Source organism: Danio rerio, chromosome 19 (assembly GCF_049306965.1).
Source record: "Danio rerio strain Tuebingen ecotype United States chromosome 19, GRCz12tu, whole genome shotgun sequence".
NCBI lineage: Eukaryota > Metazoa > Chordata > Actinopteri > Cypriniformes > Danionidae > Danio > Danio rerio.
Genome location: NC_133194.1, coordinates 8,158,298 through 8,179,274, shown reverse-complemented (window position 1 = coordinate 8,179,274; position 20,977 = coordinate 8,158,298). Strand labels below are relative to the sequence as shown.

At 36.9% G+C, this 20,977-nt stretch overlaps 4 protein-coding genes across 17 annotated transcripts in view; 2 read left to right on the top strand and 2 right to left on the bottom strand.

The window, feature by feature from the left end:
- psmb13a (proteasome 20S subunit beta 13a) overlaps positions 1 to 18,561 on the top strand; it is a 38,874-nt gene extending 20,313 nt beyond the window's left edge. For 4 of the 12 annotated variants that reach the window (XM_073931100.1, XM_073931096.1, XM_073931099.1 and 1 more), the window contains 7 exons: positions 9,575 to 9,668; positions 9,786 to 9,883; positions 9,993 to 10,133; positions 11,473 to 11,588; positions 11,732 to 11,790; positions 12,032 to 12,183; positions 12,339 to 12,618. In XM_073931100.1, the coding sequence (XP_073787201.1) occupies positions 9,846 to 9,883; positions 9,993 to 10,133; positions 11,473 to 11,588; positions 11,732 to 11,790; positions 12,032 to 12,183; positions 12,339 to 12,459 (627 nt within the window). In that variant the 5' untranslated portion in view covers positions 9,575 to 9,668; positions 9,786 to 9,845 and the 3' untranslated portion in view covers positions 12,460 to 12,618. Of the gene's footprint in view, positions 1 to 16; positions 200 to 2,286; positions 2,373 to 9,206; positions 9,316 to 9,574; positions 9,669 to 9,785; positions 9,884 to 9,992; positions 10,134 to 11,472; positions 11,589 to 11,731; positions 11,791 to 12,031; positions 12,184 to 12,338; positions 12,623 to 14,597; positions 14,740 to 14,886; positions 14,999 to 17,421; positions 17,552 to 17,942; positions 18,148 to 18,385 lie in introns of those variants that run through there. The other 8 variants (XM_073931094.1, XM_073931095.1, XM_073931098.1 and 5 more) reach the window with 5 other exon arrangements.
- Positions 12 to 18,561, top strand: psmb8a (proteasome 20S subunit beta 8A). 2 transcript variants are annotated; one of them, XM_073930555.1, is made up of 7 exons: positions 12 to 199; positions 2,287 to 2,372; positions 14,598 to 14,739; positions 14,887 to 14,998; positions 17,422 to 17,551; positions 17,943 to 18,147; positions 18,386 to 18,561. In XM_073930555.1, the coding sequence occupies exons 1-7, from the start codon at positions 169 to 171 to the stop codon at positions 18,472 to 18,474; spliced, it is 795 nt and encodes a 264-aa protein (XP_073786656.1). In that variant the 5' UTR covers positions 12 to 168; the 3' UTR covers positions 18,475 to 18,561. The 2 variants fall into 2 exon arrangements, with proteins under 2 accessions (XP_073786656.1, NP_571467.3); NM_131392.3 differs by lacking the exons at positions 12 to 199; positions 2,287 to 2,372 and adding an exon at positions 13,821 to 14,244.
- On the bottom strand, positions 2,028 to 3,967 carry psmb9a (proteasome 20S subunit beta 9a). Of its 2 annotated transcripts, NM_131391.2 has the most exons (6): positions 3,657 to 3,967; positions 3,382 to 3,449; positions 2,984 to 3,115; positions 2,729 to 2,858; positions 2,479 to 2,620; positions 2,028 to 2,343 (listed from the first exon to the last, which is right to left on the bottom strand). In NM_131391.2, the coding sequence occupies exons 1-6, from the start codon at positions 3,711 to 3,713 to the stop codon at positions 2,216 to 2,218; spliced, it is 657 nt and encodes a 218-aa protein (NP_571466.1). In that variant the 5' UTR covers positions 3,714 to 3,967; the 3' UTR covers positions 2,028 to 2,215. The 2 variants fall into 2 exon arrangements, with proteins under 2 accessions (NP_571466.1, XP_073786654.1); XM_073930553.1 differs by lacking the exon at positions 2,028 to 2,343 and having other exon boundaries at positions 2,485 to 2,628; positions 2,736 to 2,858; positions 3,657 to 3,920.
- Positions 4,950 to 9,163, bottom strand: psmb12 (proteasome 20S subunit beta 12). Its single transcript, NM_131676.2, has 6 exons — positions 9,044 to 9,163; positions 7,030 to 7,100; positions 6,810 to 6,941; positions 6,588 to 6,717; positions 5,306 to 5,450; positions 4,950 to 5,204 (listed from the first exon to the last, which is right to left on the bottom strand). The coding sequence occupies exons 1-6, from the start codon at positions 9,089 to 9,091 to the stop codon at positions 5,077 to 5,079; spliced, it is 654 nt and encodes a 217-aa protein (NP_571751.1). The 5' UTR covers positions 9,092 to 9,163; the 3' UTR covers positions 4,950 to 5,076.
- Positions 18,562 to 20,977: the final 2,416 nt, after the last annotated feature.

The window sequence follows — 20,977 nt, the reverse complement described above, 5'->3', positions numbered from 1 at the left end:
GGTGCGTGCGTAAACTGGTTGCCGTGGTAACACCGAAACGCTATTGGAAAAAATATATCTCCAAATAAACGACCTTCTTCGGTTATTATTTTCTTCGTTTTGCCCCGTCCTACAGATTGCTGGTGTGTGTTTTCGTTACGCAGCGCCAGGGCATTTCAGGACACTGAAATGACCTTACTTTCACTTTCAGTTTCTCAGGGTAAGGGATTTTCCTGCTTTATAGGCTACAGCACACACAGCAGCGCTTTGCGTTTGGATTTCGATGGAGAGCTTTGTTATGTTGACCAATTTTCTAAATCAAATTAATGCCATAGCATTTTATACATGTGAAATTACGTTCAAACTGAGCAAATGGATATAAATAAGGAAGACCGGGAAAGTATCGTTTTTCCAAAAAAAAAAAAAACATTTTAAAAGATAATGCTTTAAATGTTGTTGCTGTCGTTACTAACTCGTGAGAGTGGTTTATTAATACTAGGTGGTGTGTTGTAGTCTACAAATTGCACTTTAAACACAAATGGTAGGCTACCCTGTCAGCAGGGACAAAAACAACCGTTACGTTGTCTCAGCAGGAGCTCTTGCCATTTATACCCGATTTACTTTTAAACGGAGTAAAAACTCAAGTAATGCAAACTTAGGGACATGTTATAACACCAAATAACCTGTAGATTGATCATTACTTTGACACACAAAAAGAGTAACATCGACTTCTGTTGGAAATATTTCTTCGTTTCTATAACATCATTTTTATTTATAGGAATGAGATTGACTTTCTGCACTGAAAAACAATGATTATTTAAGTGACTGTATGTTATTGTAAGTGTACAGGCATCGAATGTTTCCCTTTTCAGAGCACCCATAACAAGAAACATGCCTTGTTAATTTCTGCCTAGCAACTGATGAGTAATGTACACTCACTGGCCACTTCATTAGGTACACCTTACTAGTACCAGGTTGGACCCTATTTTTCTTCAGAACTGCCTCAATACTTCATGGCATAGATTCAACATAGTAGAGATTTTGGTCCATATTGATATGATAGCATCATACAGTTGCTACAAATTTGTCGGTTGCACATCCATGATGCGAGTCGCAGCAGAAATCAAGACTCACCAGGCAATGTTTTTCCAATCTTCTATTGTCAAATTTTGGTGAGCCTGTGCGAATAGCAGCCTTTTTCCTGTTCCTAGCTGACAGGAGAGGCGCCCGGTGTAGTCTTCTGCTATTGTAGCCTATCCACATCAAGGTTGGATGTTTTGTGCATTCAGAGATGCTCTTCTGCATATCTAAGTTGTACCGAGTGGTTATTTGAGTTACTGTTGCCTTTCTATCACCTGGAACCAGTCTGGCTATTCTTCTCTGACCTCAGGCATCAAGACATTTGCGCCCAAAGAACTGCCACTCACTGGATGTTTTCTCTTTTTCAGACCCTTCTCTGTAAATCCTATAGATGGTTGTGCGTGAAAACCCCAGTAGATCAGCAGTTTCTGAAATAGTCAGACCAGCCTGTCTGGCGCCAACCATGATACGTTCAAAGTCACTTAATTCATCTTTCCTCCCCATTCTGGTGCTCAGTTTGAACTGCAGCAGATCGTCCAGACCAAGTCTACATGCCTAAGTAAATTGAGTTGCTGCCATGTGATTGGCTGATTAGAAATTTGCATTAACGAGCAGTTGGATAAGTGTACCTAATAAAGTGACCACTAGACGTATATAGATATCACCTTTTTGAAAAAGTACATTTTACAAGTGTGTAGATTGATTGCATATATGCTACAGCTACAGTCCACCCTTTTCACATCTGAACTTTACCTGATTTTGATTGTAATATAATAAGATTTTGTAAAGCTGCTTTTGGAACAATTATTGTGAGAAGCGCTATACAGTTAAACTTGAATTTAATAAAATACAATGAATAGCTACACAGAGGTCTTCTATATTTTGACAGGTCCATGAGTATAATGCATTATTGCTACAGTATAATGTTTGTCAAAAATATTTTTCACAATGAAACAACTTAAACCATGTAATTTTCTATAATAGTTTATTATCAAACTTTAAGACAAAGTGAACACAGCTCTTCACATAAGAATGTGTGTCTTTATGTTGTAATAGCAGAAAAACTACTTTAACTGCAATGTCATGCAGTACAATATCCTGATAGAAATGTTGGTATTTGTACATTGTTCTTCATTTTAAATCAAATTCACTTTTTTCATTCATCAAAAAATTTGGGCAATTCATTTCCTAAAACGCACTTCTCTTCTGTTCCATCTTTGTCAATAGTAACAACATACGCAACACCTCCACTGGAGCCATCCCGGCCCATCGCCAGAGTGAGAGCTGGTGAAAGAAGAGATTACAGTTCACATGTAAAAGCATCACAATTTTCACACTAGACACCTTGGATTGTTCTGAATACATACATCTCTTTTCTAAATAACAAATCACTGGTTTGTATTATATAGACAAACTTACCATTCACTACAAACTCCTGGCATTCCCTCTTTGTCATGTTCTTTTTATACTCTGCATCAACAAACCCATTAATGTAAAAACTCCCAGAGCCACCAATAGCAAAAGGCTGCTTGGTGAGCAAACCACTCAATGTTGCGTAGACCTGTTCGAAATGAAGAAGCAATTACCACATATTCAAATATATTATTTATAATATAATTCAGTACATATGATCTGATATCTCAGACCATAAAACCAAAACTGATCTAACCTGTCCACCTCCTTTCTTGTCCCAGCCTGCAACAATGAGATGTGCTGACAGCTCCTCTTTATATTTGTATGAAATATTCTTCACCAGAGTAGCAGCAGAGCATACGAGGGGGTCATCTTCCACCTCAATACTGTCAAGACACATTATTTGGCACATTTATAAGATGTCTATGACAATATTGCTGTTGTCATTGTGTCGATTATTGAGTACAAGGCCTAATTTTACTGACAGAAAGAAATTACTAGTGATAAATACCTGTGCACATCCAGTTGGTAGTTAACTATCTCAGCAATAGTTTGAGCGTCCGCTGCTGATCCAGAGAGAGCACAGTAGATCTTGTCATGGAGGGGGGAGAGCTTGTTCATCACACGATTCACCACTGACTCCCTAAGAACAATATCCAGAGAAACAGTATTTTAATATAATTGGTAAATCCTATTTCAAACATTCACTGAATTAATGACTATATGACTGAAAATAAAGTGAATAAAGTAATGTAATATCAATGCAATTTTAAATTTAAAAAAACCCTAAAGCCTCTGTTATTCTGGCGTTTTAGACTTGCATTGGAAGGATTTGCATGGCCTGATTATTTAAGAATAAAATGTAATGTGCTAAACCTTCACATTAACTATCGCACAAGGTTCTCTTACCCCGCCGACACACGTGAATCCGAGCCGATAACAACACCACCGTCAAAGGTTACAGCGATGATGGTCGTCTAAAATGAAGATGAAAATCACAGAATCGCATTCACGTCAAAAACAACCTTACTTGGCGCTTAATGTTATTAGATTATAGCTTTCAGATGCATCTTACAATCATTTCTCAAACAACGTTAACTTACTTATATTTGGCACTCAGTCGGCTTAAATTAGAGTTTATGTTCATATAGCTGGAAATAAACGAGCACGAGGCTGAAACTCACCCCGGTTTTGACTTCTTCAGACAACCATCCCGGTTCTGGAAATAATTCCTCCGACATTTTGAGCGGATGGAAAGCAGCTACCTGTCTGTGCAAACCTGCCTGCTCTGAGTCTTAACACCAGAAGAGACGCGAAACTCAATAGCTCTGCACACCTCAAACGAAGCTCCAAACAGCGAATGAAAATGAATCAAACTGCCAAACGAGACTTTGTTTTGATCTCCTTAAGCTTTTGCCTACATTATTCCTCCATTTTATGTCAATAACAGAAAGTGAAAGAAGTTACTTCCTATCAGTCGCAGCTAACACACTGAATTCTGCCTATGTTAAATTAGCCTAGCGGCTAGCCAACGTCAAAACACTTGGAAAACTTCAATGCCAGTTTAATTGATGTATTTTTATATGCGTTCACTGTTGGTCTATATAATATAATTTAGCCTATAATTGATTAATTCCCCTGGACCCTATGTACTTTTTTCACATTTCTTGTTCATATTGTATTGGCTGCACAGTAATTTAATAAACATATATAAAAAAAAGTAAATCAATGGAAAATGTATCAATACAAATGCACACTTTTGTACAATTGAAAAAATAATTAGTGGAAAAAACACATGATGAAGTATGCAATATTATTCATGCTGGGAAGAGGTTTGTCAAAATATAAACTTTTGTTTTATTTTACACCCTTAAAATTTATTTAGACATTATTTGTTTTCAGAACTGGAATCATTGTAAATATCACATACAATTTAGGAGTTTAATAACTACACAAATTGAATATAAATATAGAAAAGACCACATGTAACGCACAGTACTTGATTGGAAAAAAATCTGTTAAGCTGTATACAAAATCAGTTTTTAGATTCATAGTTGATGTAAGACTGAAAGACATGATGTAGTTCAGTTTATGCAATTCTTTCTGTAACTACATTAAATATTCTAAGATGTCACGGTGGTGCAGTGGTGACACGATCGCATTACAGCAAGAAGGTCGCTGATTCGAGCCCCGGCTGGGTCAGTTGGCATTTCTGTGTGTAGTTTGCATGTTCTCCCCATGTTGGCGTGGGTTCCCTCCTGGTGCTCCAGTTTCCCCCATGCTATAGGTGAATTGGCCATAGTGTATGTGTGTGAATGCAAAAGTTTATGAGTGTTTTCCACAAAACATATGCTGGATAGGTTGGCGGTTCATTCTGCTGTGGCGACCCCTGATTAATAAAGGGATTAAGCCGAAAAGAAAATTAATGAAGATAAACATCCTATGCATTTAATGTAAGAAGGGAAATCACACTGAACAACATACGACTTAAATGTATTTATTATGAATGACAAAGTGTGGGGAAAATAAACCCAGGCAAAAATCTGCACACAGCTAATCACAAAGTAGTGATATTTGTAAAAGTGTCCAATTTGTTCTGCTCTATTATTCATCATGGAACTTTGGCAGTTCATCCCCTGGAACAACTATATGCTTGACTCCAGCTTCAGTGATCACAACCAGATGAACAACACCACCACTGACATTGTCCCGACCCATAGCCAGAGCCAAAGCTGCGAAGATACAAGCATAAACCATTAGCAGTTGCATATTTAGTAAACGCATATTTAGAGAACATATAAATGTCAACCATGTATATAGAAATTTTATGCACCATTTGTGGAAAACTGTGTAGCCTCTTCTAAAGTCATGTCAGGTTTGAATTTGGCATCCACATAACCATAGATGTACGTGCTGCCAGATCCACCGATGGTGAAAGGCTGACTGAGAAGCATTCCTCCCAAAGACACTACGTATATCTGTGCAAAATATTAACAAAAGAGAATGTTAATCATCTGCATAAAAATAGAACAATTTAGTTATGATGAACAACAATAGGCTTTGTTTTGGTTTATGTTCTCATTGTATTACGCACCACAGTTTTTCCATTCCAGCCAACACATTTTAAAGCTAAAATGCAATGTCTGTAATTATATTCTTCATTAGAAGTCAAGATGATTCTAGGGTCCTACATCGAAATTGGTTTCATTAGTTAGTAACAGTGTTAGTAGTAATGCAATATAAAGTGTAAATGAGTTATAACAAAGAGTTATAAATAAAACTAAATTTCTGTCAAAATTATCCCTATCTATTCACTTCATAGTTGCGTCCTGTCCTGCGTAGAGTCATTAGGTGTGTTGGACCTGGAAGTGCTATTGATCAATCAGTGAAATTTGCTGCTTACAGTCAGGGAAAAGTAGAAAGCAGAGTATTAACGGGTTTGTGTTATCACAGATTAAGTAGATTACATGAAATATTAGATTGCAAAATAGACTCTTGCTGCGTACGAAACCGCATACTTCTATTCTATATAGTACGCTAAAATCAGTATGTGAGCCGAGTAGCATGTCCGAATTCCTAGAATTCTAAAAACAGTATGCGAGAAGTACCCGGATGACTTACTACTTCCGGCGAGATTCTGGAGTGCGCATCCCATGCATGCTGCGCTATCCCATGATGCCCCGCGAGCGAATTCATGAATGTGAGTAAAGTGACGCAAATTCCGCAGGTACGTCACGTGACTATGTCATAATGGGGGATGTAGTACTTCATACTTTTCACATTCATACTGTATAGAACATACTTTTCTAACGGTCGAGTAGTAAGTTTAAATTCAAATGTAGTACCTACTGAGTAGTAGGCAGTTTCGGATGCAGCCACAGTGATTACTGTACTGTATTTTTCAGGCTCACTACAGCCTCTGACTAAATACTAAAGTGGTCAAATGTAAAAGTAACAGGTCAGAATTAATAAACCGCAGTCAAAGATTTTTAATGGTTAGGTTGGCTTGTATGTTGGATGTAGAATGGTGGTGGGCCTACCCTCATATTCTTTCAATGGATCCAAAATTGCTAACAACACCTTTATCGTGATTGTGTATTTTTGTAAAGCATCACCTGTGGTCCTTTTTTTCTGTCCCAGCCTGCTGTGATGAAGCCTGCCCGCAGCTCTTCCTTATTGCTATAGCAAAGTTCCCGCATAATGGATGCTGCAGCTTTAACCAAAGGAGGAGATTCCATCTGAATACTAAAGAAAGAGAGAATTTACAATTGCAGATGGCTCCTATTTTTACTTGTTATTAAAATACTTTAGGATATAAAGTAAAAAAATTAAATTACCTGTGAAAAGACAGCTGGAATTTGGCCATTTTGGTCACAGCTTGTGCATCAGCCAGTGATCCAGCTATGCAGCAGAATATTCGATCGTGCACCTGAATGAGCTTGTTGATGGTTTTGGATGACACATAAGACCTATAGGTAAAGGTTATGTTTAGGTTTTTTTATTCTAATTGTGTGGGTTACTATGAGGGTGGTGAACTATTATTTGAATAATACTTACTCTCCCATGGAAGCTCTGGAGTCAGACCCAATGATGACTCCGCCATTGAACTTGACTGCAAGAATGGTGGTCTAACAAGTAAATAGTTAATTTAAAAAGAGTTAATTAACAGATACACTTAGTACTTTTATAATTGTATACAGAATATTTATTATACTGTGGTTTATATGCTACAATAATAAAAAATAATTATTATAAAAATGAACAGATTTATTATTCAATATGAACACATCTAAATAAATAATTGTTCACATAAATCCCTAGCTCTTACTGTACTTCATGCTATAAAAACTTAGCATTGCAATTACACTCACTGGCCACTTCATTAGGTACACCTTACTAGTACCGGGTTGGACCCACTATTGCCTTTAGAAATGCCTTAATCCTCCATGGCATAGATACAGCAAGTTTCTGGAAATATTCCTCTGAGATTTTGGTCAATATTGACATGATAGCATCACACAGTTGCTGCAGATTTGCCGGCTGAACATCCATGATGCAAATCTCCCATTTCACCACATACCGAAGGTGCTCTATTGGATTGAGATTTGGTGACTGTGAAGGCCATTTGAGCACAGCGAACTCATTGTCATGTTCAAGAAACCAGTCTGAGATTATTCACGCTTTATGACATGGCGCGTTATCTAGCTGGAAGTAGACATCAGAAGATGGAAACTGTGGTCATAAAGGGATGGACATGGTCAGCAACAATACTTTGGTAGGCTGTGGCGTTGACACAATGCTCAATTGGTAATAATGGGCCCAAAGTGTGCCAAGAAAAAATCCCCCACACCATTACACCACCACCAGCCTGAACCATTGATACAAGGCTGGATAAATCCATGCTTTCATGTTGTTGACGCCAAATTCTGACCCAACCATCCGAATGTTTCAGCAGAAATTGAGACTCATCAGACCTGGCAAGGTTTTTCCAATCTTCTGTTGTCCAGTTTTGGTGAGCCTGTGTGAATTGTAGCCTCAGTTTCCTGTTCTTAGCTGACAGGACTGGCACCCAATGTGGTCTTCTGCTGCTGTAGCCCATCCGCCTCAAGGTTGGACGTGTTGTGTGTTCAAAGATGCTCTTCTGCATACCTCAGTTGTAACGAGTGATTATTTGAGTTACTCCTGCCTTTCTATTTGCTGGAACCAGTCTGGCCATTCTCCTCTGACCTCTGGCATCAACAAGGCATTTGCGCCCACAGAACTGCCGCTCACTGGAGATTTTCTCTTTTTTTGACCATTCTCTGTAAACCCTAGAGATGGTTGTGTGTAAAAAACCCAGTAGATCAGCAGTTTCTGAAATACTCAGACCAGCCCATTTGGCACAAACAACCATGCCACCTTCAAAGTCACTTTAATCATCTTTCTACCTCTTTCTGATGCTTGGTTTGAACTGCAGAAGTTCATCTTGACCAAGTCTATATGCCTAAAGTCATTGAGTTGCTGCCATGTTATTGGCTCATAAGAAGTTTGCGTTTAATAAGAAGTTGGACAAGTGTATCTAATAAAGTGGCCAGTAAGTGTATACAATGACTAATAAAAATGTTCAGGATTAATAAATGCTTATTTTAAGACAGGATTAAGAAACTATTTCAATGAATGTGCTTAGATGAGATTTAGAGACATCTATTGTCAAAGGAAAACGAATTAAAGTGAAGAGGCTGACTTTTTTTTACCTACAGCTTTACTATTACTTTATTTGTGCATAATAATCTCAGAATTTATGCAAGAGTAAATAACTATTGATCCCTCCTTAAAGTTATTTCAAATCCTAATGAATGGTACCATATTTAGCCTTTAACTATGAAAGTGAAAGTAACTTTTAGCTACGTTAAACACCTAAACCAATCCCCAAAAACACACTGTAAAATAATTTAAACATGTATCTAATCATAATGTTTCGTTTGATAAGACAAACATCACCTGTCTGGTCACCGACGCGTATTTTTCTTTTTTGCGTCAGGTTCCCAAACAACACGCTGCAGAGGATTTTAGTCATAAATAGCATACTTACACCAGTGCTGACCCCATTAACTTGAGAGTATGGATGATGTCTGTCCATTATTATTGCAAATTCGACATACAAAATTGTGGATAAAGGCTTCCCGTACGCGTCGCTCGACTGGAAAGCCACGCTCTTCAGTCTGAAACAGCAAACCGTGTGGTCGCAAGGCGCATTACATTTCAACAACATTTAACATTTCCCGATCAGATTCTGGACATGGCACTTACGTCTCACGTCCTCGAGCCCTCTTTATGTGGCTTTAACTTCGAAAACGCCACAAGGTAAGACATAAGTAGGCTTGATGCTGTTATGTCATGATAATTTTGTGTATAAAATGTAGTAAACGCACCCAGTATTGTTGGTGATTTAATGTTGGTAGCCGGAACAAAAGCGAAACCATTTTCTGACTTTCAAATATTTTTCCTCACAAAACGTACTGCGTGTTTTATGCAGTATTCGTCTTTATGGCTACGTTATGTTATTTAAAAGTTTTTACATTATCTCCTGCTTTATTCAACCTCTTATATCTCCTCCTCTTAGAAATATTGTACTGGAAAATGGTGCAGAAGAGGGGAAAATCAAGCCACCAAAAGCCTTAAAAACAGGCACAACCATTGCTGGAGTGGTATTTAAGGTAACTAAAAACCAAACACATAATAAGTTGTATTAATAAACAAATATTACAAGCAGTAACTGTGTGTGTGTGTGTGTGTGTGTGTGTGTGTGTGTGTGTGTGTGTGTGTGTCTTTAGGATGGTGTCGTTCTGGGAGCAGACACAAGAGCCACCTCTGATGAAGTAGTTGCTGATAAAATGTGTGCCAAGATTCACTACATTGCACCTAACATATAGTAAGGATTAAAGATCAATTACAGTAGTTATAAAAGAGTATAACAAGTTGAATTTTAAATGTTTGTAGATAACTTATTGAATAAATAATAATAAAAATTCTGTTCTTAGTTGTTGTGGAGCGGGAACAGCTGCGGACACGGAGAAGACAACAGATATGCTGTCATCAAACCTCACCATTTTCTCGATGAACAGCGGCAGGAACCCAAGAGTCGTTATGGCAGTAAACATAATACAAGACATGCTCTTCAGGTGTGTGTTCACCTGTAACCACGTGCACAGACTTATTCACACTGTGTTTAATCTCAAGATATTGTCCTTAACACCACTTATAGAAGCAGGGTTAGCACTGTTTTCGTACCTAAGGTTATGAGAACCTGGAACCTGTTAATCGCACATTACAGTGACTTGACTTCAATTTTGCAACATATGCATTTTAAACTATATATTGAATAGATAAGTTTATTATTTATCTTTGCTGTCAAATTGACACTGTCAGGGAAGTAAAAGCCATACCAGAGTGGAAGCACACTTTCAGAGTTTGATTAAAGACAAACACATTTTTTTATTAGGTTTACTAAAAAATAAATAATATCAGTTTAGATTTCTTGTGAATTGTGAAGACTGTGGCTTATGATTTTGATTAAATAAATATGGATATCCTTATCTTTATGAATTAAAATATAAATTTTAGTGGAAAACACTGAATCACGATTGAGAACATGTCTGCTGAATCGAAGAAGAAACCGCTCTATTTAAAAAAAAATAAATTACATGTAAAATGTTAGCAGGTTGAATACTGCTTTCATCCAATCCATCACACTGACATATTAATTATGCAAAAAGGCTGTTCTTATAGCATTGTTGAACACACAATGTGAAAACCAGTGTAAAATCCAAGATAAACTGCTCCGTTTATGTTGTGAGTAGGCCCACAAGGAATCTGTACAGACGGAAATCTGCAGATTTCCACAGGTTCTGAGCACATCATTTAATTCATGTTTAGTTTTTTTTTTATTTTTTTTTTACATATGTAGGTGTTTAAATACATATTTATTAAGTTTTATATTAATTTCAGTAATAATATTGAATAATATGCAAATGTTTATATGATTTATGTGCAATACAGTTTGTAAAGTAAGTTTCTGTCTTTTAGCGGATATTTTAAATTAAACTTACTTTGTTTACCAAACAAGTGGTTCTAATTAGATTTGCATTGTAAGCCTTAAAAATTAAAAAGTTAAATATTTTTTATGTCATGTTATAAGATTTAGTTACTATACTCTCAACATCATTTCACATAAATTTGCAGATTGTGTACAAAATTATGGGCAGAAATAGCAAAAAAATGTCAGCAGATTCTGTATGGCACTAGTCATGAGCAATGTGAAATGTGAAGGGAGGTAGCCAAAGTTTCATTTATCTGGAGTTTAGGATGACCAGAGGTTAACTAGTCCAAATGAAAAGAGCCATGTTGTGTATATAAGTGTGTTTTTTTATTTCTGTACTATAAAATACATCTAAGTTTCTCATTGGTGACATCATTAATCATATAAAACAATACTGTACATTTTTTGTACTCCTTTCTCAGGTATCATGGTATGATTGGAGCTAATCTAATTTTAGGAGGCGTTGATTGCACTGGCAGTCACTTGTACACAGTTGGTCCTTATGGGAGCATGGACAAGGTGCCATATCTGGCCATGGGTACGCAAGATGCAACTGTTGTCTGATAAACCCTTATTAAACACTCAACACTAGCTATATCTTGAATATGAAAACTTGTTTAGATTGATTTTACAAACAACTGCTCAAGGGAACTCATGCATCTGTGTTTCTCCTGTTTTTAGGATCTGGTGATCTGGCTGCCATGGGCATACTGGAGGACAGATTTAAAGTAAACATGGATGTAAGTTGGATTTATCTACTTGTAAGATTTCTAATATAATCCCATTAGGCTCTGGGCCATGACAAATGAGTGAGGTTGCGTTTGTCACTTTCCTGGTGTTATTGGCAATTCAAATTTGCCAATCAAATTATGCTTGCATTACTCTTCCTACTTTAATTTTATATCATTTTTTACTTAAGAACCTTGAAATATTACCCTTTTTATTTCATGGATGTGCACTAAATGTCATTCTTGTCTTTAGCTGGAGCAGGCGAAGGCTCTGGTAAGTGATGCCATCCAAGCTGGCATCATGTGTGACCTGGGATCTGGAAACAACATTGACCTGTGTGTCATTACAAAAGAGGGGGTGGACTATATCAGACCTCACAAAGAGTCCCCTTATAACTACAAGAGGTAGAAAACCTTGTCATCTTTTTATTTATTTTTCTGGTCACACATTGTACTATACAACTCACATGCATTAACTGCATATATTTAAAAGTTGATGATATTTAGTTTGATGTTTGACGTTGGTAATTTATTGATTCCTTTCTATCATTGTGTTACAGACAAGCCAAGTATAAATATAAATCAGGTACAACACCAATTTTAACTAAAACCGTGAATAAGCTCGAGCTGGACTTGGTGCAGGAGACTGTTCAGATGATGGAAACATCTGCATCAAGTTGATCCGAGTCATACACCATGATGTCTGGAATGAGGAAGAGGGATCCTTTCAACTCAACTGCTGACAAACAGATGATGCCATTATGTTTGTTGTTTGTGTTCTTAATTCCATCACTGGTAGACCTGTGCAGATAATTATCAATAAACCATTACATTTTACAGTATATACACTGCAAAGCCTTTTTATTGCTTAAAAAAACACTCCAGGAACATGGTCTGCATTGTTGATGCTAATGCTTATTTGACATTCCTAAATAATTGAATAAAGCCTAATATTATTTCAGAACAGTAATGAAAAAGTAAAAATACATCTGTAAAATGTATTATGCAAAACTGAGTTGTGTAAATATGTGTAGGTATTTTATAATGCAGTTTTCATAAATTTAACAACACAAGATTATGGCCAAATATCTCCACTGTGGTCTCATCTGTAAAAATATTGTTCTATAATCTTATGGTTTGTTCAAATGACACTTTGCAAACTGAAACTGCTGCCATGTTTTTATTTTTTATAGAAAAGAAATTTCTTTTCACAACCTTTTTAAACATACCATAGTTTTCCCATCTTTTCTAAATGTACTGATCTTGAGCATGATAATTTAAATGTTAACTGAGGTCTTTAGAGTTTGTGGGGAAGTTTTGTCTGGCAGTTCAGTGTGCTTTACACCGTTTGGTCTTGGGATTAACTTGCTGTTAAAAATAAATGTGTTTACTCTTTAAAAAAATATTTTATTACACAAGTAATAACACATTAATATACGATTACTCATTAATTTTTTTTCCGCTTAGTCCCTTTATTAATCTGGGGTCTCCTCAGCAGAATGAACCGCCAACTTATCCAGCATATGTTTTACACAGCGGATGCCCTTCCAGTTGCAACCCAACACTGGGAAAATAATTGATTATGTTATAATAAAATAATAATATTTCTTTTTCACTCGTTTATTTATTTCCTCATATGGAAAACCATGAATTTCAAGAGATTGTCCTATACTTTCACATGACTGCTTACATAGATTCAGGCTTATTAAATAGATTAATTCCTATATGGTACACATTAGGCAAGTGATATCCTAAATCTAGGCCTTTGTAAAAGTACATTTTTGTACTTTTATCTAGCAAAGAAAAAGGCCAGTCAGTGCCTTTAAGACATCTAGTAATAACAAAGTCTGATAGCCAGTATTTTAAGTTAATTTAGGCTTGTTTACACGCATATCTTGTGAAAAATGTTATGCTTCCGCATCTTTTTCACCTGGTTTAACCTACATCAGTTAAATCTACATAGAGACTGAAGACGACGAGAGAGACTCCCTCACTCCCATTGGTCAACCCATCTGCAGAGTTTTCCCTCAGACAATCACTAAGTTATCATGTTGTTTGTAGATACTCTTAAACAACATTTAATAACCTAAAAGACAACATTTATGTACACCTGTTATTCAAAGATATAGATTATGCTTTTAGTTTGTTTTTAAAGATACTTTCTGGTCGTTATCGAAACCAAATTAAGCTTCTCTGAATCTTTCGGTTTCGAAATCGTTGTCTTCCGTGCATGGATCGTATTTCCTTCATGTAAAATAGCCTAATACACTTTGGTTACTTCGCTTTTAGTGTTTTAATTACTGCCATTAGCTGTGCGTAACATACAGGATGGCTCTTTTGGACGTAAGTGGATATAAATATAATTCCGCCTCACAGTTTGGCTTTAAACAAACGCTTCTCGACCGCTCGAATCACTACAGTTTTGGGACCAAATGTCAGGAATTCGCGGTACCTGTTGGAGTTGACGTAAGTGTTTTTATGATAAAAAATCTAATACTTAATCCTAGCAAATATTAGCAAGACCGAAGTGATAAAGATGAAATATGTCGTGTTTGAAGAAACAAGATTAAACAACAATTACTCATAAAAATCAATATTTGATACACAAACTCAATTTTAGTATTGTTTAAGAAGGTGTAAAACAGGTAAGTGTTAATCAAAATGCATTTTTAAAAGTCATGGTTTGCTATGTATCTCCCAGATAATTCTGCTTATTGAAATATAGGGGGCAGAGTCTCAACAGTAGCCTAAATATAATTTAAACTTATAAATAAGCAAGTTTTCCTTAATTAAACATTATTATTCTGTGTTTCCATCAGCCCTCCAAGTTTCTCAAATCGTGTAGTTGTGAAGATGGCGTTTGCATAGATCTGAATCATGGCACCACAACACTGGCATTCAAATTCCGTCATGGAGTCATTGTGGCTGTAGACTCCAGAGCTTCAGCTGGAAAATATATTGGTAAGCAATCAGTTATCAAAACTACAAACACATTCATATGTTATAAAACAGGGTTGTTTTACAGCTCAGCCATGACATTTCATATTAAAGCAGTATTGGTAAACTTCATTAAATCATGTGTCTATGCTTTATCATGATGTGTTTCAGCATCAAAGGAGGCCAATAAAGTGATTGAGATCAACCCTTACCTGCTGGGCACCATGTCGGGCAGCGCTGCAGACTGTCAGTACTGGGAGAGACTCCTGGCTAAAGAGTGCAGGTCTGTCTCAGCATGCTTCAGAAGGGGATGAGCATCTGCTCACAGGATGAAATTACCAGTTTGTGTTTGTGTTCAATAGTGCTAGAAAATGTATTCAGTCTAATGTGGCTGAAGCTTAACAAAACTTTAAAGAGTTAAAGAAATTTCTACTAATCACTTTGATCCAGTTCTGGTAATGCAAACATCTTTAGGTATAAAACATTTTTAATTATATGATATATACTATGGATGCATGATGGCGCAGTGTTGCATGCCTCACAGCAAGGTTGCTGGTTCGAGCCCCGGCTGGGTCAGTTGACATTTCTGTGTGGAGTTTGCATGTTCTCCCCGTGTTGGCGTGGGTTTCCTCTTGGTGGTCCGGTTTCCCCCACAAGGCCAAAGACTTGCAGTATAGGTAAATTGGGTAAGATAAAATTGTCCATGGTGTATGTGTGAATGAGTGTGTATGGATGTTTCCCAGTACTGGGTTGCAGCTGAATAAGCATCCGCTGTGTAAAAAATGTGCTGGAAAAGTTGTCGGTTCATTCCACTGTGGCGACCCCAGATTAATAAAGTGACTTATCTGAAAAGAAAATTAATTAATAATATATACTATATAAGTGGTATGGTGGCTCAGTGGTCAGCACTTACAGCAAAAAGGTTGCTGGTTCGAATCCCGGCTGGGTCTGTTGGCATTTCTGTGTGGAGTTTGCATGTTCTCACCGTGTTCACTTGGATTTCCTCCCGGTGCTTTGGTTTCCCCCACAGTCCAAAGACATGCTCTATAGGTGAATTGGGTAAGCTAAATTGGCCGTGGTGTGTGTGTGTGTGTGTGTGTGTGTGTGTGTGTGTGTGTGTGTGTGTGTGTGTGTGTGTGTGTGTGTGTGTGTGTGAATGTGAAAGTCTATGGGTGGCGTGAATATATTTTATTTCATTTTCTTGTCGGCTTAGTCCCATTATCTCTGGGGAACATCCACACAGACACACACACTCATACACTACAGACAATTTAGCCTACCCAATTCACCTGTACCGTATGTCTTTGGACTGTAGGGGAAACCGGAGCACCCAGAGGAATCTAACGCGAATGCAGAGAGAACATGCAAACTCCACACAGAAATGCCAACTGAGCCGTGGTTCAAACCATCGACCTTCTTGCTGTGAGGCGACAGCACTACCTACTGCGCCACTGCATCGTCATGTGTATATATATATATATATATATTTTTTTTTTTTTCTCTTGTCTTAGTCCCTTTATTAATTAGGGGTCGCCACAGTGGAATGAACCACCAACTTATCCACTTGACCCAGCCAAGGCTCAAACCAGCGACCTTCTATAATATAATCTTAATATATATTATTTATAATTGTCTGATTCTGTGTCTGCTGCCCTGTCTGGTTTTCAATTATTTGGTCAAATTACTGGTTAGTAGTGTATCTGAATCTTATAGTGTACTATTACCCATGAATTATTTTCCAACCCTTTGAAACATATTCTTATAGTTTTCTCTATCTTAAAATAAATGTACAGTGTGCATAAGTATACAGATTTCTTTAAGTATACAGATCTCTTTATTTTTATTTGGTATTGGTTTGTCTTTCAGCTGTTTTATTTCTCACTTAGTCCTGATTAGGACAGTAGGATGGGTGCCAAACCCACCCTGGCTTTCCTGGTCAAGGCTTAATGGGAAGTTTTAAATACATTTTCATCAATTGTTTTTATTGATTAATAATGAAAGTCCATCGGTTTACAAATAACATTGGAATATAAAAATAACATTTATAGTGTCCCACTTTCAGAAACTGGTGCTCTGCATTAAATCATCCAAGTGCGCTCACAGACACACATTTACACACACCTGGAGCAATGGGCAGCCATATTTCTTTGTTGCCTGGTAATCAATTGTGGGTGAAGGGTCTCACTTTAGTAGTGTCTTTGAGGGTGGTGAAAGCACTGGTTATTCATTATGATGAACAAATTAAAGTGTATGCTTGTTTATGTAAGGATAAATCTATACATTGATCAGCATGTGTACACTGACTACAGCATACATGGCAACGTAAACTACAAATGTCAGCTGACATCAAATCCTCATTGGTTTCTGCATATAATGTGACCAGACACAATGTTTGAGGATCATGTCATTCTATCTGTATAGTGTTCTGTCAATATGTTGACCAGTGTTTTGATATGAACTATTAATTGAATAAACACTTAAATTTCACTTTGTTCATTATAAAAGATGATCATTTTGTTTGAGTTTGAATGAGATGACGGGAACTTTGATGGGAATCTCTGTCACTTCCAATTGTAGATACTCTTGGGACAAAGTAATTATTGATCACAGTGCCCCAGCAATTATGCATTTACACAAGGGAGGAAGATCATTATCTTGACTCCTATATGTTTATTATATATTAATATTTTTGTGTTTTAAAAACAGACTTTATAAACTACGCAACAAGCAGAGGATCTCAGTGTCTGCAGCCTCCAAACTGCTCTCCAACATGATGCTGGGATACAGAGGCATGGGCCTGTCTATGGGGAGCATGATCTGCGGATGGGACAAACAGGTAATATGTGTTTTTATGTTTTATGATCATGACAAGACTTATACACGATCTAGAGACAAAGAACTACCTGACACACAATTCTGTTATTTATGTTAATTAAATTGCAAGCTGCAAGTTCAATTATTTCAGAATGGTAATAAAATATTCAAAATTAAATGCATACTTTCTTCATACTTTCTTCAGTAGCACAGCCCATGGTTTAAAAATGTACACTACAAGTGAACTGTTGCATCCACAATTTACTTGAACTTGTTACGACTTAACAGTTATGTCAACGCAATTGAAAAAATTTGATTGATTTTCCTTTTGAAATGTCATTATTTTTTTAACCAACTCACAACCCAGCAGTATTTATGGTCTCTGGCATGTTCACATCTCTTTCCTCACACAGGGTCCAGGCCTGTACTATGTGGACGACAATGGCACTCGTCTGTCTGGTCGGATGTTTTCCACCGGCTGTGGGAACAGTTATGCGTATGGTGTGGTGGACAGTGGTTATCGTGAGGATATGACTGTGGAGGAGGCGTATGAACTGGGCCGTCGTGGCATCGCTCACGCCACACATAGAGACGCCTATTCTGGTGGTGTCGTCAACTGTAAGTCTAATACAAACTGCCAATAAATCTGAGATAGAAACGTTCTGTAATAATACATAAATGCTAGTGATGTTTAGTGATATCTGTTTGTTGATGGGTGATAATTATTGTATGTTCACTTCATTCGACCTCAGTATTGTTTTAATTTTTGACTTTGTATTCAAGGTCTTAATTCTCATTTATTATCAGTCTATATAGTCTAAATTGTTAATGACTCAGAAGTGTCTTCTTCTTCTAGTGTACCACATGCAGGAGGACGGCTGGATCAAGGTGTGTAAGGAGGACGTGTCAGAGCTGATCCACCGCTACAAGAAGGGGATGTTCTGAACATATCGGATCTCATGTTCATGCAAATCTCACTGTTTTAATATTAAATCTGGCACAGTACAAAATTAAACTGTTCTCAAATCAAAATTTCTGGTGCATTCTTTAAAATGTTTGAATATTATTTTATGTAATGTTTATACCAGATTGAAATAATAATTTTAGAATTTGAATCACCTTTGAATGTTTAAATTGTATTTTATTTCAAAATTATATATGATTTTATTGTTTTTTAATTACTTTTAATTTATTGTTTACTTATGCAGCATGCATACTTATACTTATGCAGCATAGTTGTAACCTAATTGTACATTTTAAGAAAACATAGAATATGCTGTATAATTTTGAATGTTAGATTCTGAGGAATTGATTTTAAAAACAGATTTTCCGGCATTAATACAATAAAATTTCTTTACCATTATATTTTACAGTACAAAAGAGAGCTAGGAGATTTAGATAATTAAAGTATAGCTTATAGAATAGTTTTTACATGAATGTAGTGGTCAACTAGTCAAAATTACAATACATAAAGATAGAACCTCAATAACATGGATCAAACATGAATTTAAAGAAATTGAATTCATAAAATCAAGTTTCATTCATTCATTTTCTTTTCGGCTTAGTCCCTTTATTAATCTGGGGTAACCACAGCGGAATGAACCACCAACCTATACAGCATATGTTTTACACAGCGGATGCCCTTCCAGCTGCAACCCATCACTGAGAAACATTCATACACACTCATTTACACTATGAACAATTTAGCCTAACCAATTTACCTGTACCACATGTCTTTGGACTTGTGGTGGAAACCTGGAGAAAGCCCACGCGAACACAGGAAGAACATGCAAACTCCACACAAAAATGCCATCTGACCCAACCAAGACTTGAACCAGTGACCTTTCTGTGGTGCGATTGTGCTACCCACTGTGACACCTACGCCCTTTAATTGAAACAATTATATTATGTCTTTTCAAATGATGAAAATATATTTCTTATATAAATAGTGTTAGAGCAACACGGTGGCTCAATGATTAGCACTGTCGCCTCACAGCAAGAAGGTTGCTGGTTTGAGTCCCGGCTGGGTCAGTTGGCATTTCTGTGTGGAGATTGCATGTTGCATGTTGGCGTGGGTTTCCTCCAGGTGCTCGAGTTTCCCTCACAGTCCAAACACATGAGTTATACATGAATTGAATAAACTATATTGGCCGTAATGTATGTGTGAGTGTGTGTGTGTGTGTGTATGGGTGTTTCCCAGTACTGAGTTGCAGCTGGAAACCATATGCTGGATAAGTTGGTGGTTTATTCCGCTGTGGCGACCCCTGATGAATAAAGGGACTAAGCCAAAGGAAAATGAACAAATAAATAGTATTTCTAATGGTGAGTAGTATTAATTTGGGCTATTTGTATGTTAGGATTTAAGTTAACAGCCTTTGTTTTAGATAAAATTTTCTAGAATTATATCAAAATAATAAAATTGCTAGCAAAGAACTTTTTGCTTTAAAGCATAGTAAATTCATTCATTCATTTTCTTGTCAGCTTAGTCCCTTTATTAATCCGGGGTCGCCACATCGGAATGAACCGCCAACTTATCCAGCAAGTTTTTACGCAGCGGATGCCCTTTCAGCCGCAACCCTTCTCTAGGAAACATAAACACACACACACACACACACACAAACACACACACACACACACACACACACACTCGTACACAACAGACAATTTAGCAAACCCAATTCACTTGCAGCATGTCTTTGGACTGTGGGGGAAACCGGAGCACCCGGAGGAAACCCACGCGAAGGCAGGGAGAACATGCAAACTCCACACAGAAATGCCAACTGAGCCGAGGTTCGAACCAGCAACCTTCTTGCTGTGACACGACAGCACTACCTACTGCGCCACTGCCTCGCCCTCAGCAGAGTAAATTTTATTTTAAGAAATTTTACTCCAGACTATAATAAGAGAAACAATCTGTAAGAACCAAATATGTACAGTTGAAACCAGAAGTTTGCATACACTCTAAACAAAAGGAACAAAACCATTTTTTAAAAAATGTCTGATGGTAAATCATACTAAACGTTTACTATTTTATGTCCGTTAGGATTACCTAAATGATTTGCTAAATGCCAGAATAATGAGAGAATTTGTTTTTGTAGAATTTTTTTAGTAATTTCTAGACAGTCAAATGTTGACATACATTTCCTTGGTAGTTTTTTAGCTTTGCTTTTAAATTGTAGAACTTTGGTCAAATGTTTTGGCTATCCTTCCACAAGATTCTCACAATAGTTTGAAGGAATTTTGGCCCATTCCTCCTGACAGGAAGTTAGCTGTCTTGCTCGCACAAGCTTTTTCAACTCTGCCCACAAATTTTCTATAGAATTGAGTTCAAGGCTTTGTGATGGCCACTCCAAAACATTCACTCTGTTGTCCTTAAAGCACATTTTAACTAATTTGGCAGTTTGCTTAGGGTCATGGTCTGTTTGGAAGACCCGTTTGTGGCCAAGTT